Genomic DNA, 19,439 nt, shown 5'->3' with positions numbered 1-19,439 from the left:
CCCTGTATGCAGTTTTCATCCAAAACAGCCCTGCTCCTGACGCCCACCTTACTTCAAAGTGTTTCAGAGAGCTGGTCCGCTGAAGCCTCTTGGCCCGTTCACTGCACTAAGAGTATTACCACGTGCGGCCAGGCAACGGCACTGCATCTCCACCTGAGCAACGCACGCATCCCTCGGCGGGTACGTTGACGCAAAATACACTGCTGTAATATGAACTGTCGGAAGCTACTGTTCGTGACTATTCCAATTCAGTGCGAACAGCAGCAGCGTGGGGGGCAGCGGGGTAATGTAGTGCAGCGGAAACAGAGCAGGCCCGTCCAAAGAGCTCTCTTTTCTACAGGCCAATCCGAGCTGTTCTCAGTGAGCATCGTTAATCACCGCTGACACGGCGTCCTGATTAGGTTAGCTGCACGTGCATGAATAGGCGCGGACTGCGCCTTGTTTGTTTGTAATACATAAATAAACAGAGCGAAACAACACCTTCCTCTCTAAACACCTCCAATAACGCGCTTCCGTTCCAACAGCCGAGAGAGCCGCTCCGTGTTTTACGAGCCTCTCCCCGCCGCAGTGGGAGGAAGTCGAACTACAAAGCAGACAGAGCCACTGTGCTAGCAAAAAACACCAAAAAAATAGAGAGAAGGAGGCTTTAAGTCACACATGTGCCGTACTAGAGGTGACGAACACCTTAATTGAAACAAGCGGACTTGACCGACTGGCACTCAGTCAGGGGCTGCGGAAGGAGAGTCGTTCAGAGGCTTGGAGCGTTTAAGCAGCCGAGAGGCTCTGCGAACGCCGAGAACCTGGTAGGCAGGAGGCGCACGGGGCTGGCGCGGAGCAAGAAGACCTGATCTGAACGTTCAGTTTCACACCTCTGAGGCGCGCGCCAGTGTACTGTTAACCTCATCACTATAAATATTGTTTTGGGGGTTTTTTCTTAACACTGCACGGACTAAAGAATTTGACAGTTTGCCTCGCCGCGCAGTCGGGCAGCCAACGTTTACAGAGAGGAAGAAAAGTTAGCGTTTACCAAGCAGACTACTGGCCAGCGCTCCCTCCCCCTCCTCCATCATCAGCGTCACCCTCACCCCCACACTCAGTAACTCTGTGCTGGGTCTTTAGGCAGGGAGGGTCCCCCTAACGTTCGGGGTAACCGAAGAAGCAGCTATGGATTATTTTTTTGCATCTCTATCCTCGTTCTGACTTCACCGGACTGTCGAAGACTGTTTAGCGGAAACGCTGCAAGACTTCCCCAATACGAGTCTCCAGTGTCCTCGCCTCGGCCGTTAGCTTAACGTTGCTGAGAAAATCGCTGCTGTTTGTCTGCCTGCAAGTGACTGTCTTTGCAACGGGATCGATTTTATATGTCTGCTGAAGCGGAATAGCCTAAAATAAGAGTGTCTGACTGGCCGCTCTGTATCCTGGTGGTTAGTTAGCCTCGTGGCTAGCAGGTTTCATTTTGCTAGCTAGCGTGGTAGCTAACTAGCGAACGAACCCAAATATCTATAGTGGCAGCGGCTAGAAACCAGTTAGCTATGTACCGCTGGATTTGGTTTGTGAGAGCTTGATTCAATTCCTTTACACCTGGGCAAAATTTGGCGACAAACCTCTGTCAGCAGTTTAACCGCATCTTTTCCGGTGACTTTTTTTGTGCGTGATTGACGAGACGATAAGGAAGGTTTTGAGCCTTAACGCTGCACAGGAAAGCAGCAGCAGGGGCACAAACAGCAGCGCTGTGTGGATACTCTGGAATGCAAATCATGAATCCTGGCTTATCTCTAACCTCGGCTTACACGCTTTTATTTACGCCAGGTCGCGCCTGACAGATTAGCGTTTTGCTGCAGGAGCACAAGACTACAAACGGGCACCTTGATGATCCACATCTAACCCGTTCAGCAGTGTCTCACCAGTCTAGGTTACCCCCTCTGCACTGATCGTTAAGCCTGTCTTCCCACGGCGTGGCTGATTTTGTGTTGCAGAGAAGGAGCAGGCAGTCCGCTAAGATTAGAACATTTTTTCGACAGTAGTGTTTACATTTTAAGGAACACCCCCCTGCCCCCTCCTTCCCTCATTCCCTTCTTCCTGAAGCACATGCCGCACTGGAGACAGACCAGTCGTTTGGACACAGGAGGACCAGGCAAGTCCCCGGAGACCTGTAGAGCCTGACAGAGCCCGTGTGTGGTGCATCGCACCTACCTGTGTGAGACACATCACAGGTCCTTACTCTCTCCCCTTGCGCTACATGGAATCGCAAGGACGGTGGATCTAGCGGGCCTGCTTACTGCAGATATTTCGACTAACCCCTACCCTATGTCTCCCCTCGTAAGTTTCCTCTTTTACGTGACAACGATGGTGGTTTGAACAGACTTGGAGCCGCAGACAACGCCGCCGTTTCCCAGCAGACGGTCAGCGCCGCCGTCCATTCATCCGGCCCCCACAGCGCGCCTTGGCCCTTGATGTGGGTCACATCTGGCCGAGGACGTTGTTTTTAAGCCCCTAAATCAGAAGCCACCCTCCCCAGCCCGGTTATTTAATCGATTTGGTCATCCCAGGGTCGAAAGATGGCGGACCTCGAAGCGGTGCTCGCCGATGTCAGTTACTTGATGGCGATGGAGAAGAGCAAATCTACTCCAGCGGCCCGGGCGAGCAAGAAAATCATCCTGCCTGAGCCTAGGTAAGCACATCCATGGGGGCTTTGATGCTGGGCTTTTGTGTGTGTGTGTGTGTGTTTTTGTGAAATGGATGACATTTTCTGTGCATGCTACGCGACCATATATGGCGATGGAGGCGTGCTTCCTCTCAAACCTGTGCCTTACCTTTGATGGGGACTGAAATGACTGTAAAGCTTTTTCTCACTTTAGGTTTCTAAGAACATGCAGCAAACCCTGGCCTCGTAAAATCTGCATTTCAACCATCATTGTCATACAGCTTAAAGTTAACAAGAAGTTAATCCAATGATCCACAGTGTTGGAGCTACCTGCACATTTTATTTGCCATCGTTTCTGGTGTCCATTGCTTGTCAGGCATGTTTTCTTTGCTCGCGGGCTTTCTTGACTGAAGGTCTGATCCTAAATCTGTATCTTGTAGCCAGTGTAATTCATTCTTTGAAGCTGCTGAGTGTTGTCGGTGCTGCTGTAAATCCTTCTGATGCATCTTTATTATCACTCTATACAGCTGTTGATCTCATCTTTGCTGTTTGCAAGCGTCCAGCTCACCGAGGAGGGTGTTACTCAAGACTAAAGCTAGAGTCTTATTGAAATAGTACACCCCCACCACCTCTTACCATTTGTATATAATTGTACATCCTTTTGTCCCTGCAGCAGAGGCTTGAAAGTGTCGCTTCAGTCCAGGTTGTAGCGTGCAAGTTCATTGAAGGGGATGTGGTTGAAATTTGGTTATTGAGATGGTTGCTTTTCATATGATGTTTGTGAAAATTTCACAGCGCCATTTGAGTTCAGTCAAATGCTAACTGTGTGAACAGCAGTTATGTGTGGATTAGATGTTAGCTGGACAGTTTGTACCACTGTCACTGATCTGATCTGAGCTCATTGTGCTTCCAGCTATTACCTTGTACTCCACATTTCTTAATCACAAACGGGTTTTTCCTTACGGTTTTGAGGCTGGATTCTGGGGTGTTTTGTATTTATTTTCATGTTGTTTTTGCATAATGAAAGCTGCAAATGCCAGATTGACTCAGAGCTGGTCCTGACTTCTGTAGTCCCATCCAGAATTCTTCTTTCCTGCTGACACAGTCACATCTGACACCCCAGTGCTTCCACTATGACTCTTCCTTCTTTAGACCACTTCGTCCATCTGTTGATGTGAAAATTAGCAGACCTATTCAGAGTGAGCTTTAAATACAAGCTATAACTAATATAAAATAAATACATCTTCTCATCGTAGTACACAGTATAACTCTGAGGTCTATTTTTTTTTTAATGCAACGTTTAATCTAGAATCTTAATATGAAGTAGGCCGTATATATACAGTTGTCTCTCTCTCTATCTATATCTATGTATGTGTATGTATATATGTGTATATATATTATAGCGACACCATGTGTTTATGTGCACAATAACGAGTTAGGCCTGGCCATGTCTGACAGCAAGAGCTGTGTCATTGTCCTGTGACGATGTAATACCAAGAGAAGAAGCTCCTACAGCAACCTCAACCAAAGCACAGGACTTTACGAAATGAGCAAGAAATCTGGTCCGATTAAAGGTGGAAACAAAAACACGTTTCACCACTGCATGTTGGCATAATCAGTGTTGGGGTCATTATTTAAAAAAGAAACATATTAAAAATAATGCTTTTCTCAAAAATAATGCACTATATTACTTAAGTACTCCCAGGAGAAACTAATTCATTACACTACTCATTACATTACTTTCGTGTTACTCTTTAAAATGTCCTGAAACACATTTTCAGTTTTTAACATTTTATCTAATTGTCTTTGTTTGACACTTTCAGATTCTTAATTCTGTATGTTTTTTTTTTTTGGGTGAGCTGAACAGATTTCTGTCACATATACATTTTGGTGATGTTGAGTTACATATGGGTGGCGTACATTGAATGCGACACATTAAAGAAACGCAAATGGAAACATAACATTGCATCCACGGGACTATGAAATGATCATATGTAGATCTGTATTTGCACATACCTATGTTAATAATTTCAAATATATTTACTGTTGTAAATTTTATAAAATTAGCTGCTCAGCTTCAGTAATAATCCTCTTTAATCCTCTTCCAATAATCTGTGTAATTGGTCAGACGCTGCCAAGCCTGTCATGTGAACACGCTTGTGCCTTAGTGAGTTGATAACCAGCTTCATGTAAGAGTTATCCTGATTGCCATTGTTGGGGTAAGTGGATCCAGATAACAGAAAGATACCCTGGGTATCTTTAAATCATTTCATAGTGCAGGTGCCTATGACCAGCTGATGTGCTGAGGGGAAAAGAAGGACTTTCAGTGGTAAGAAATCAATAATCAGTTGTAGAACTAAATATCAGTCCTGTCATTTATAGGAAAATCTGCACCTCATAGTGCGGTGAGAAATATTATCCTACTCTTTTCTTCATTCAGTGATGGAGGTGTGTAAAGTTTGAGTTAGCAAGTAGAAGTTCAAAAAAGCATAATTTTGAATTTGTGTGTCCAATAATGTTGCTCTGCTGGTATTTTATCTTTGTTAATCTGGACAACCCCCGCTGACTTGTCTTGGCGGCCCAGCAGAAAGACACTTGAATACGTGCTGCTAATTTTTTTCCAGCTGAAATGATTACATGAAAGCATATTCTCTGATAACCAATTGAATGCGTGTGCCTTGATAGTTGTTCATGTAGAGTGAATTAGGTCAAAAATCAGTCCTTGCTCCCTGTAACTCATTGATGTATTTACATGCCATAACAGCAGGAGGGCTCCGCCCTCTTGGCAGGCTTTAGACACCTTCAGTGCACAAACAAAGGCTCTGACGCTCTGCAGAGAGTTCCCACCTCTGACAGGTCTGGCAGCAGTGGCCGGTGATTTCCTCTAACAGTCAGCTTGTCAGTGCTTCTGACATGGGCTCAAATTAAAGCACTTTCATTATTTGTAACAAACCTAAACAAGTGAATCAGTAGCTTCATGTTGTTTCTGAAGCATCACTGTTGTAAAAGGTTGTAAGAAAGTTGATGTTTCCTTTCCTCAGGCTGCTGTTGTTTTCAGTTCATTCCAGTGTGGTATTAAAAGTAACTCGCAGAACCTGAAGCTCGTCTTAACCGTTAATCCATTACATTGAGCATTCAGTCACAGAATAACACAATAATTATGACTTGGAGATTCATGGCCCTTAAGCACCCAGCCCTGCACTAACTCTGTGTACGTGATGGTGTGGCTAAAAAGGGCAGATGAAAAAAAGTTATCTGGGTGTTATTTATGCTCATTCTATCTTCTCTAAATTTACACGATTGAGTAGAGGGTGATTCAGAGACGGTGTTTGTGGAGACCAGTAACTGTGAAACGCTCTTTGTTTCATTGGCAGTGAAGGAGAATTAAAAACAATGTAAACCCAAAGATCAGAACCGGCATCATTTGGTTGCAAATTTTGTCCAATTTTATTTTTTCCCCAGAAAAAAATAGTTCAGTTGCGAAATAATTTGTCTCTGGTTCAATTTCGATGCAGTTTATTTTAGAAAACACCAAATCAAAATAACAGTTCTCTCATGGTGCTTAAAGTTTAAGCTGATAGTAAGTGTATTCTGGTCCAGAGAGCTAAATCTGAAGCACTTTCAGAAAACATGAACAAATATACACAACAGAGCCAAAGAGAGAAAACTGCAGTCTTGCAGTAGCACATACATGTGCGTCATTTACTAAACTTTTGGGCCTTCTTTGTGGCTGTCACAGATTTTAAAACATAGGCTTTTGCTTTATTTTAATGTGTGTTCCAGCCTTTGCTTTGAACATTGTTTAATAATTGAGACAATACCTTGCAAAGGACTAAATCTGTTTAGGGCTTTTAGATAATATCACATTTATATTTTATAGCAGCAGATTGGCTCATTGTTTGTGGACTGCTGCTTGGCAGTTGTCAGTGATGATACAAGAACACTAACATCTACCACTACAACAGTAAGTGTGTCTCCCATACAAAGACTTTACCTAGCCAGGCCACAGGTATATTTGGAGATCCATACATCAGCTGGAGAGAAGACCCAGTCCTCAGTAGGTGGATCAGAGAGAAACACAGCACTGTACAAATCTATAGCAGGAGTCAGTTCATGGCAGACATGGCAGCTTTCCTCCTCCAAAAGAGCCGCTCAGCAGTCGGACTCAGAAAAGGTCTTAGCCAGCTGTGTATTTGCGGTGATTCATTCAAACATTGGTTTGTGCGTTGGTTAAAGTGTTTTTCGTGATTAACCTTTGTGGTATTGTCCAAACAACTGGTGCGTTTGCCTGTTTGGTTTGGTTCTCCTGGTGTGGTAATGTTAAAAGCTGCTGCAGTTTGTTGGGAGTGGAAACACAAAGCAAACACAGGACTTAGTGATCATGTGTGCAGCATATAGTGTAGGTCTGGTCAGTTAACTGGATTTTTGAGTTTGTCTTGAAACAGTTACCTTTTTGTGTTGATTTTTCATTCTGAAGCTTTTCCATGTTTCTGTATGGTGTGTAATTATTGGCGTGCACAAAAGTACAACCTTCTGTGTGTCAAACATATTTACAGCACAGTACTGCAGTTGTAATCTCAGACATGACTGGTAATTGTGGAGTACAGTCTTTGTTATGAATGACACCCCCCATTCATTCATTCATTCATTCATTCATTCATTCATTCATATATATGGAATTTCTAAATAAATGCCCAAATAACTGCCACACATGGCTCTAAGATTGCTACCACATGACAATGCTTGTTTTAAGATAAATATTAGCTGCTGTGTTGCAGCTTCCCTTGGACCTCTGTGTTTTCTGTTTGGCTGGCTCAGTGGCCATTTAGCATCAGTCCTTGGTTTGGTGGCTTCTCAACCGAGTCCTGTGTCTCACAGGTGAACGAAGTGTGACGTCTCCTCTCCCCTCACTTAGCCTGGAATAGCTCACGGTTCTCGCTCTGCTTTTTTTTCTGGATTTAATTTCTATGTATTTGGAACTCACCAAAGAATTAATTCTCCATATTTGTGTTTTTCTGTAGCACATGAGGTTTTGAGTGGTCAGATTTTTACTGAGATTTTACTTCATTTACCTCGTAGAGATGTGACGCTTTTTCCGATTCTTCATTCTGTATTTAGGCATGAGTCGAACAAAATGCTGTCACATATAAATTTTGGTGATGTTGAGTTACATATGGGTGGCGTATGTTGACACATTAAAGAAATGCAAATGGAGAACATAACATTGCATTCACGGGGACTAGTGCTGGGCGATATGGAAAAAATATTTATCACGATATGAATTATTTTATATCACGATAACGATATATATCACGATATACCACCTGACCTGTGGTCATCTGGAAAGTATGCAGTCTGTAAACAGCGAGTGGAGAGGGTGCAGTCTTTGTTTTGAGTTACCGTAAAGCATGTCGCAAATCCGGGTGCACGTAAAGCAGCACCATGTCGCAAAACCACAAGACAGTTTCTTTGCGAAAAATATCATTTTTTTTATACTTAATTTTCTCTTGCATAAAGTTCAGAGTATGTATAGTTAGAAGACAACACTAATATATTTGCACAGGCTATTTAACCCTTTAAGACCAACCATAGAACCAAGTCCGCCAGAGCTTATGTTTACATTTTACATGCTGTAGTGCCATTTGTGGGAGCATTTCAAGTTGCTATACATCAATACAACCGTTATAGCCCAAATTTTAATAATACGTATGCATTAAGTCCATAGTAACTATATAAATTGCAAAAAAGTGCAATAAACTACAAAAAAAATTGAAAATTGTTCTTGTTTTGCTTTTTAGATATATTTCTAGTTAGAGAAATTTAAGAGGCTTATCCCTCAAAACTGTAAATACAAAAAAGTTGCACAAAATAGTTTCCAACCACAAGAAATTTATTTTGAGTGTCTTCATAGTTTTATGTTTGAGATACACTAATTTTAATATACTACAGGAAAAATGAAAATAAATATTATAATGCAAATTTGCAAAACAAACAGCATGTGCATCAAAATAAACTATTTCCAACAGTGTAATTTGACTTCTAAGCATCCCAGAAACGATACAGAAGAGCATAAAGTCAAATATGACTTTTAAAAACGCCAACATAGGCTTTGAAGGTAAAAAACTAAATTTTTCGCGAAAATGACGTCACTTCCGGTTTCGGACAGGTAATGGCGGACATGCGATAGTTGCTCTGACTTATATTCCAACATAGGAAGTGTTATGAACAGCTGATCGGATCGGCAAAGCGTGTTTCTGGAATATTATGTTTTTGTTGCTGCAAGTCTGGAATATTATGTTTTTGTTGCTGGAAGTGCTTTTTATGCAATTTATGCAAAGCTATATGTGGAAGGAAACCGTGACCTAGGACAAGCTAATGGAATAAGATGTAAGTACAACTCCTCCGGTTTCATATGCAAAAACAATTATTGCGCTACCTTACGTGGTTCCAGTTCTACAGGGATTTAAAAATAGTTAGGCAAAACGGAGTGTGCCTGCTCCGACCGGTTGTAAAGGGTTAATGATATATTTTATGTAATTTATAAAATTAGGGTTAGAAACGATAGAAGACAAATGGCACGATAGACACTTTTCTATCGTCCACACGATATATATCGTCATATCGCCCAGCACTAACGGGGACTATGAAATGATCATATATAGACCTGTATTGGGATGTACCTATATTATTATTTTCAAATGTATTTACTGTTGTAAATTAGTCTGCAGTTGTCCTGATCACCTTGTGGCAGAAAAATAATATTTAGCCATAATTAAGCCTATATCTTCAATCTCACCTGGGAGTGAAAAGGAATCTTTAAACTGACAGCCCCCAGCATCCACCCCACTGATGACAGATGACGCAACATCTGACATGTGCTGATGAGTTCCAAATTCATATTTGTGTGTGCGAGACCAAGCACCGAGCTGAGTATATTATTAAAACAGTGTGGTGCGGTGTATACACATAAAATCAAATCGTCAGCAACCATTTTTGCTGGGATTAAAATCACTTGAACACTGGGTTCCATAAACATGCTGATTTTCCAGCAGCTGGAGAGCCGTGGTGCTGTTTCTAAATTGCAGACCCTTACTTGATTGGATGACCATTAGCTGCTTTTTTCAAATCTGTAAATCTGTATTAGGAGAAGCTGTAGAGGTTCTTAGAAAAATTAAATGGCAAACCCAGGTGCTGGTATGTTATTGATCAGAACTGAGCTGCTCTGCGGTTGCACAGGAGCACTCTGTTAGAGTGGATGACCTTTGTGCTCGTCTCCACAAACAGAGCAAAGCTTTAGCACTCAGTGTAGACTTACCAGTGAAACTGTATGCCGGGCTAATTGAGTTCACTCATTAGACATTTAGTCTTCAGGGAAACATGGAGGCTGCAAGTTAATCCAAGGATTGGCAGCTCCGCTCCATGTAAAGACCACACCAGGTTGAATCCTGTAACAAGCGGAGGCGTTTCTGTATGAGGAAACAAACCACACAGTCGATCATTAGTGTAATGTTTTTGTGAGAGTGGTTTATCAAATGATTCTGTGCTAGATATGAGCTTTATTATTTATTACATTACACATTACCATAAAGGAGCCGCAGAGATAAAAGGTTCAGCTAATGGACCTGTGAAAGGAGTGTAACACAGCTGATGAGTAAACCAGTCAGTGAAGCCAGGCTGAAAATGTGCCTCCAACATGTCAGTGAGGACATTAAGAGAATAAGCTGTCCAATACAACTGCATGAATTATAACTGTAAACACAAACAAGTTTGCGATGAAGAGCTCTGGTTTGTATTTAAGTGGACCTGCAGAGGCACTGCTTATTTCCTGAAGTGCTCATGAAGTCAGCTTGAATACACTCATTTATTTCTCCCATTTGACAAAGTTAATGGGAGTTGGAAATAATAAAGGATCAGACTATTATGTAGCCTGACACAGAATGCTATCTTGACAAAATTCAGTGATATAAACTTGGACTTGACTACACAGGGCTGTATCTGTGTCTCACCCACATACTTCATGTGCATCCTCGATTACTGCATTTAGTCAAAAAGTGGTGAGACCGTTGGATGTGCCTGTAGGTCATAGTGTTTCCAGCCCTTCCTCCTATCTACTACATACCTGGTAGAGTCTGTGACTGCAGGCTTGGGTTGTGCCACTGAACAACAAGCTAGAGGATAGTGATCAAATGTAGATTGCTAATTTAATATGCCTTTTAAAACTAGTTTGTTCCTTCATTTATACATTTATCTTTTGTTTAGTTCCTAGTTTTTAATTTCCTGTCCACACCATTACATACAGCCAGTACTTGTTTGTGTGTACGCGTGCACTATAGAGAGCATAAGAGCTGGACAGAGTGTTTGTGGCATCACACACTTTCTGAAGCTTCTTTCAGCTGCAGCCATTATGGTTCTTTGGAGCCAGAAGTGAGCTCATTAGGATCATGTTCGCAGCTGCATGCAGAAACTGAGTAGGAGAATTATAGACACACATCTTCTAATTAATGCAAGTGCAAGACTAATAAAATGGAGAAATGTGACCTGGCAATACTGTAGCACAACTTGTTGGATGGTCTGTACCAAACAGCAAGCATGACTTATCTCAGATGAGCCCTTAGAAACACTCAAACAGGCACCAACAGCACACACCGTGAAGGGGTCTGCTTCAGTGACTCAAAAGCCCCATTTCCATTAGTACCATCTTGGATTGAATCGCCGTGGTTCGCCACGGTTTTTAGGCTTTTCCATTAGGTCATAGTACCTGGTACTAGGTATTAAAATAGTACCTGCTTGACTGGGGTTCCAAGCGATCCGAACGGGCACTAAAATGTGACGTCGTCAGACGTCAGTGGCGTTACTCAACGAGTCGTGAGAGCGTCTTGTTCACGAACAACCCAACTAATATTCTCCTCAGTTTTACTACAGTGCTGGGGATGTTCCTTTCTGCGGGAGCCAAAATGTTTTATACACAGAAGCCCAGGTATTGTCTATGTGTTGGAGTGTGATTGTGCGTATGTTGAATGTTTTCAGAGGAATGTGGAATGGTTGAATGGAATGAATCATGACAAATGTGAAGGGCAAGTAAAAGAGACAGGCTTTTCTGTTTTAAAAAAAGCAGAACTTGATTAAAAGTGCGTGCGTGCGTGCGTGGGAATGGGCAACCAGTAATGCATGCACGGCTGTAACAGTCGTGCATGTGTGAAGCTTCCTGCAGCATACTTGCAGAGGCCGGAAGGTTGCACTTAAATGTGGCACTTTGGAGATAGCATGGTGCTGCCACATTCTCAGCGGGCCACGCTGAGTCCTCTGGCAGTGAGGCGAGACTTTGACGGCAACACTGGCGGCAGCTGAGAAGAAAAGTGTGGGGGATGGCGACAGGATGACCTGCTGTTATGTTATAGAGATCAAGTTAATGCTGACCGAGTCTTAGCCAGAGCTGGCCTCACCACTAACGGCCCTCAGCCAATCACATCTTTCAATTCCTGTCTCCAGCTAAAGTACAAAAAACAACTGCCTTCTCTCTATGAGACACAGAGTTCAGGGTGGTGTCTGTGCATGTGTGCAGACGTGAAATATTAAATATGAAGGGAAAAACACACTTATTTAACATTTTTATATTTTTGCAGCGGTGCATGCTGGTCATTGTTGTATAGTCAAATGATAGACCAGCACGTCATTCAGAATCCTGTTCCTCTGATCTTATTTATGTTGTTTTTCCCATGGTTACTCTGCAAAATGTGATGTTGAACTTATGTCTGTGCTGTTGGGAACATGCAGCAGGGAGCGGAGCAAAGACGGGCTCAGTTTTACAGTGGACAGCAGTGTTAGTACATGTCACTGTTTTCCTTTTCAGTATAAAAAGACGTCAATATGCCGAAGCATCCTTGCTAACACAGTATGAGTCTAAATGAAAAGCTCATATTTGATAACACTGCATGAGCCCCACTGTTTCCCAGCTGAGCATTGTGGTTGTTACTGAGAAGAAATATTTGGTTAGCCTAATGTTAGTGTCATGCAGGCAGGTCGGGCTTAGACGAGTCGCATACATACTGTTTGTGGACTCAACCCAAACCCCAAAACATCTGCACTAATGCTGACATTTGGAGGACTCCTGCTGAGTCAATAAGGAATCAGACCTATAAGTGGAATCTTTAACAGTTTTCATATGAATAAAATCCATCCTGTGTGTCATTGTTGGTCTCTGGTGAGACTGCCTCTATGGTCAGTAGTCTGTGTTGTTCTCTGCAGCCCAGTTGAGCATGCTTTGCCACATGGACCAGTTCTCCACCTGCTGCTGTTTCAAAAATAGGGAGCATGTCTTTGATGTCTTTGTCACGCTTGAGTCATGATTAGGGCTGGGCCATTTCATACCGTTCACGGTAATACCGGTATAATGTTGGGCAACGATAAGAAAATGAAATGTCGCGATAGAATATGGGTAAAACACGCATGCGCAGTGCCTTTGTTTTCATATGCACATGGCGGAAAAAGCATGGCGGCGACGGAGAATGAGAAGGGCAAAAGCGGATCGTTGAATGAAACGGATGAACCAGAATTGGTTTGTAAAAATGCTGCAACTTCAGTGGTGTGGAACTGGTTTAGCTTTCATCCGTCAGATACACAACAAAGCACTATTTTTGGTAGAGCATGCTAGCGGGCCGTTGTTATTACCGTGTTTTTTGGAAAATACGGCACACTTAAAATGAATCTTTTGATTTTTCTGAAAATCGACACCCGTGTGCCTTATGTATGAATTCTGGTTGTGTTTACTGACCTCGAAACGATTTTATGTGGTACACGGCGCTCAAAAATCTGTCAAATGTTTTAGTATGACTTTGCTAAGCTACGCACCCGCACCGCTTGATGGATTGTCGGAGCATTACGGCTATCGTAGGCAGGAGCCTCGCGGAGTGATACGTACTGCGCTTCAACATAATATTACCGTATTGTGTGTGTGTATAACCTCTTTTTAAGTTTTGTGGATATTATACATGGTTATGCTGAGGATATGTCGGCCAATTTCCACTGGAAATGCCTTTTGGTTAAACTGTCAGCAAGGAATTTGCATTTGCACTGTTAAATTTTTATATAACTTTAATGCACATAAAAAACAGCTGCTTGTTTAAGTGAAAATACATTGGTGGGGTTTTGTTTTTGTTTTTTTTTGGTTTTTTTGCACTAATAAAGTTGTGGAGTTGTAAAGTATTTTGTCTAGTGTCAATTATATTGTCAGTTATATCGTTATGGCAAATTTTCAAATGTATATCGTGATAAATATTTTTGGTCATATCGCCCTGCTCTAGTCATGATGACTTACGACCCCTCTGCCAGGCTCCTGCAGCCAGTGATTTTTTTTCACTGATAGATGCATCATTTCAACTGTGCTAACCAGTTGTTGCAGATCAGTTTTTTAATTTTGCAGTTTGTACTCTGCATTGAGATGTCATTAAAATCTGTTGTTGAGCCAAACAGTAAATTGTGCAAGAATCCCACAAGCTCTTAATCCTGAAAGTGCCATTGTTAATATTTTTGCTTTTCAGACAGCACTGAGATATTGCTATTTAATACAGCATTTAATGGACTATTTCTATCCAGTTATAAAGTAAAACCACTTTTTCCAGAGTGAATTAACCGAGAATGATTGCAGATCTGAAAATTGCTCAGGTGGCTGTCTTTGCCCCCTCTGAATCCACTTGAGGCTGAGCAGCAGCCAGAAAAACAAGTTTTGGCAAAGTGAGTTTTCCTGTTAAAGACAGTAATTACATGTCTGCAGGCTCAAATGAGCTGAAACAAGTGTTCCTTCCACCTACTCAGGTCCTGTTTGTATTGTCAGGTGTAAACTAAGCTTTCTTGAGAAATATTGACAGAGCAAATAAAATGTTAGTTGTTGCTCTCCCACAGCGTGAGAACTACAGACATGGGCTGAAAATGTCTGAAGCAGGTTTGAGTTGGGTCAGAACCTTGGCACTGTGCAGTATGTTATCAGCACAGTTCAATTACATGCCCACACAGCCGGCTACAGAAATGCTAGTGACAAGCTGTTAATATGTTAAATATTTACACATGTGCATACTTCCTGGAGCCTGGAATGGTCACCAGCACAGTGTTGTTATAGCGTCAGAGTGCAGATTAACAGCTAATGAAAGCCGGCCGTTTGTGCCTCTTACACTGGCACTGACCCACCGCCAAACGGGGCCAAAGCAAATGCAGAGACATGATCTGAGTTAACCTATTTCAGAATCCTTTCCTGTGTGTGACCTTTTAATGCAGAGCTGAAAGTCAGACCTCACACATGTTGGTTTTGTAACCCCTTTACCCACCTGCAGCTTGTTACTGCGACTAGCATCACTTCTGCTTAGTACAGGCTGAGCTTAAATGTAATAGCAAGTGTGTACCAAACCTGTTCTTTCTGCAGTGAAATGCAGTCAGGGGGTGTAGCGAGGTAAAGAATCAGGTCACCTAACATTGGGAGGGTCTCTGCCTCCAGGGCGCTGCTTTGTCGCTGCAGAAATCACCGTTGAGTGGCTTTGATAAAGGTCGCCGAGGAGGCAGCAGAAGATTTTGTTGAATTGTGTTGTAATGGTTGTGCTAGTGGGTGCTGAGATTGATGATGGTCAGGGTGAGTGGTGACAGCTCGCCAGTTAAGGTGATGTTTGTCTAATTTCCTCTTTGAGGTCTTAAGTTCTGAGATTCATAAGAAATGAAAGCTTCCTCACTGTAGGGGCATATTCAATCTGTAAACACGCCCGACACTTGTAACACGGATGTATCTCGATGCGTACGGGTGATCGATCAATCATCATCAATGAGAAATCAGGAGGTGATATTTCTGTCTGCTGTACTGACTTAAAAAAAAGAAATTGGAGTGTAATGTAGACACACTTGTTTATCTCACCTCTAATTCCAAAAAAAAGTTGTGAGGGGAGGTCGTGGCGACACACTGACACAAGACTGGAGGAGATGTGTGTCAGCTATTTTACACCTGAACGCATACTTGAACAGGTTTAATGTGAAAGTAGAGTCAGCAACGTTTAAGCTGATATCAGTCGTCTTCTGTCAGCTACATCCATCATTGTTATAGGTCATCTAAAAACCTAAAAGTGTCCCGGGTTTTTAGTATCTCTGCTTTGTGGCTCATTGGTTGATCCTCAGTACCTGGATGTACTGGTCCCACCAGCTGTTTATCATGCTTAAAGATGGAGAAATAGAATGTATTATTATTCCGATACCTGCCCAGTGAAATGCTAGACTTTTGAACACCGCCTCTTGCAGCCACAGTCCTTCTCAGAAATGTGTGGGGACTGTTGAGACTGTGGACAAAGCGGATAAAGACGCACAATAAGTGAAGGTAGTGCCTACAAGCGTTAACGCTACATTCATACCCTTCTGACACCATGCCACTCACAGATTGTCAGTGTCATGGGGATGCCTGTAAATAATACTGCTTTATTTCTGTCTTTTGCCCACAGTCACTGTCAGTCACACTGCATTTCTACACTGGGAGGCTCTTTGTTTTCTGATCTGCTCCGGTCATCTGCTCCCGTGAGCTAATGCTGCTGCTGTTATTGGGGGCTGCACTGGTAAAAAACAATGAAAGCTGTTCACATCGATGTCTATGCATCTGTGACACCATCATGACAGTGTTGTGAGACTGTGCTTCTGAGGGTTTATCTTTCCGCCACAAACGTGTGTTTGCTGTGTTGTATGTGGCACTGCAGTTGGTGATCTTTCAAATCTTGAGCAGTCAAATGCAGATTATGTGCTTGGTTTCTTCCAACATGCTCTTCATTTGATTTTAATGCACTGTGTTTCATTAGTAAACGCAATGCTAACCTCACTAACTAGATACAGTGTAGAAGTCTGTCTCGCTCTCTCTCTCTCTCTCTCTCTCTCTCTCCCCCCCCCACCCCCCACCCCACACACACACACACGTGTTTACTGTCCAATAAGGCATGACTTGTACAGTAAATATTACCAGCTGCTTTTATGTGGTGCAGTTTAGCGCGAATAATCCAGAGTCAGCTGCTAATGATTCAGTGGGGCACACAAACCTCTAAAAGAGGAAGTGTCTACTTCCTAGGTTCTTGTTCCTGTTGCTGTGGCTGCAGTTGATGTTCATTCCCACTTTCCCATGAAAATCAGCCCAAACAAGCCCAGGATGCAGAGCACTGGGCTTCTGGCTAATTTTACCATCTCAGCTCTGGCCGTTACAGCACGTTTCTCACGTAATGTCATGCTCACGTTGCCTGAGAGTTGTCCACCATATTGGGTGTGATGTAACGTTGAACAAAATTTGTGTATACCTTGGTCTTGTTGTTGGTGTCTGACTTGCTGTGGCCTGTTAGTGTTTCCACTCTCTGGTCCAGATAGGTTCTGTTTTTGTATTTTCAGAGTAATCCTCCATGGGGAGAAACTGCTACTGTGCTGGTTTATTCAGGGTTCAGCCTGCTGTAGTTTTTGCCTTTTTAAGTTGCTCTACAACATAACTAGATAAAGTTGTGTGGGAATAAGACCTGGGAAGTCTGTATGCAGTGAGTATTTCCTTTCTCGCTCAACATGTGTTAATAGACCTCTGCTGAATCACACTTGTTATTAATCTCTGGCTCTATTCCACAGCATGTCCTTCATCCTGTTTTCTTTCTCTCACCCCAAATGGTCGCAGCAGATGGCCGCCCCTCCCTGAGCCTGGTTCTGCTGGACGTTTCTTCCCGTTAAAAGGGAGTTTTTCCTTCCCACTGTCGCCAAAGTGCTTGCTCATAGGGGGTCATATGATTATTGGGTTTTTTTCTCTGAATGTATTATTGTAAGGTCTACCTTACAATATAAAGCGCCTTGAGGCGACTGTTGTTGTGATTTGGTGCTATATAAATATAATTGAATTTAATTGAAAATTGAATTGTAGCTTGCGTAGCACCCCTTTTTTCAGTTGGGCATGAAGTCGTTTAGTTGTGGCTTGGGTGTGTGTGTGGCCGTCTTATGGTATGTATGCTGTAATTCATGCAAATGTTTGATGGAAGTGCCTTTGTAGCCAGTGGACAGTGCTTTGGTTGATGCTGGGTGTGTGCACTGGAAGTTTAATTTGTTGTTTTCATTTGTAGACAGAAACGACGGATGTTAATCGACTTATCGTTTTAGTACATCATTTCCTTTTTAGACATGAAACAGTTTAAAGCCTGTGTTGTTTTTTTTTTACATATTCTAATGTGTTTTAGTTAATTCTTGAATATGAATCATTCACATGCTTAGAAATAGACTGAAAATACCATTTCAATAGGAGAGTGCTCAGTATTTTACACTGATACATTGTTGAAAAGCTAACTATTGTGGTGTGTCCCATTTATGAGTTATGCACTGTAATGCATTGAGAAATGATGCACAATGTAATGCATTGTCTGATAAGGTCGCTGCTATTGTATCATCATCTTGGCCACTGCAGTTAAGGGTTCACCTCGCACATGCTCAGTGTGTGCATGCAGAGGTGTTTGTAGGTGAAGCCTTCCTCTGCTGTTGTTGTGTATGAAGTGAGCTGGTGAAGTGTTAATGGGCCTATGGAGGGGGCGCTAATTGATTCATTCTCCCTGCTCTCATTTTCATTAACACCTGCTCCCAGGGTAGCGTGTATCTCTCCAGGTTCTGCTGTAGCCTCCCTTGTGTCCTTGTCCCTTTCCTGCTGTGTGGGGACGGGTAGCAGGGAGAGTTCCAAACCTGGGACGGATCTCTGACGGGAGGCTGGGACTGCTGTCGCTGAGCTGCTGTTGCATGTAGCTTAGTGAGCTGCTAACTGTGCTGCATATTAATCTGCTTCTTCCTCTCCCCACCACCTTGTGTTCACAGCATTCGCAGTGTGATGCAGAAGTACCTGGAGGAGAGAGATGAACTGACATTTGACAAAATTTTCAATCAGAAAATTGGTAAGTCTCAACCTTTTCATTCTGCTAAAGCGTAAAAGAAATGCATACCGTAGGTTACTAGGATTCAGCAGCATTTCTCTAGAGAGGAAGAGATGGCTCCTGTAGCAGGAATTCTGCCACAATAGTGAAGTTCTGGTTTTTCACATCTCACATTACAGTATTATTACTCCAAAAATCTCCCTCAGTGCAGAAAACCAACAAAGAAACTATTGGAGATGTGGATGAATGTATAGCAGAACATATTGTGATGTGTATGCAGTTAGGATGCATTGTTGGAATGTGTTTTTTTTTTTTTTGTTTGTTTTTTGTCGTAATGATGATTCATTCATTCATTTTTGAAGTCAAACTGAGAACATAAACGCCATTGGTCTCCAGTGGCTGAAGCTTCTAATGGAGCTGCTTTTGCTTTTGGTTTCATTGAATTTGTTGGGACATGATGTGTGAACAGGCTGTTAATGGTAGCTAACACTTTACTTATGGTACAGTGTGTTTAAGCATTTACCCCATATGGGCCCTGTGACCAGTTACTTAGGCATGCTTTACACTTTACACTTTCTGCTTTGAGGTTTCATTTAGCTTCCATCCACAGATTTACTAACAGATACACACTGCCGCTTTTCCTATTGAAGGTGTTTGTCAGTTTTTCTAAAGCTTTGCTACCGTGGTCCAACACTGTTTGATTGGTTTGTCACTCCACCACTTGTAATGTCCCAGTAAAAGAGAACGGTTAGTCTGTTTGCCGTTAATTATAAACAAAAATGAATAAATCACTCCACTGTTATTGTCAGTATTTAATTTGAGTGAAGTAAGAGATACTGGATTTAACTCTAGTTCTGTGAGTATATGTGTAACAGGCTTCACTGTTTGTCTCACTGAAAGGAAAGGCT

At 42.4% G+C, this 19,439-nt stretch overlaps 1 protein-coding gene across 3 annotated transcripts in view; it reads left to right on the top strand.

The window, feature by feature from the left end:
* The first annotated feature begins 140 nt into the window (after positions 1-140).
* grk3 (G protein-coupled receptor kinase 3) overlaps positions 141-19,439 on the top strand; it is a 75,008-nt gene continuing 55,709 nt past the window's right edge. The window contains exons 1-2 of one of the 3 annotated variants that reach the window (XM_063477834.1): positions 141-2,671; positions 18,476-18,552. In XM_063477834.1, the coding sequence (XP_063333904.1) occupies positions 2,559-2,671; positions 18,476-18,552 (190 nt within the window). In that variant the 5' untranslated portion in view covers positions 141-2,558. The remainder of the gene's footprint in view (positions 2,672-18,475; positions 18,553-19,439) is intronic. The other 2 variants (XM_063477833.1, XM_063477835.1) reach the window with 2 other exon arrangements.

Source organism: Pelmatolapia mariae, linkage group LG7 (assembly GCF_036321145.2).
Source record: "Pelmatolapia mariae isolate MD_Pm_ZW linkage group LG7, Pm_UMD_F_2, whole genome shotgun sequence".
In the NCBI taxonomy this organism is placed as follows: Eukaryota; Metazoa; Chordata; class Actinopteri; order Cichliformes; family Cichlidae; genus Pelmatolapia; species Pelmatolapia mariae.
This window is presented reverse-complemented; position numbering and strand designations above follow the sequence as displayed.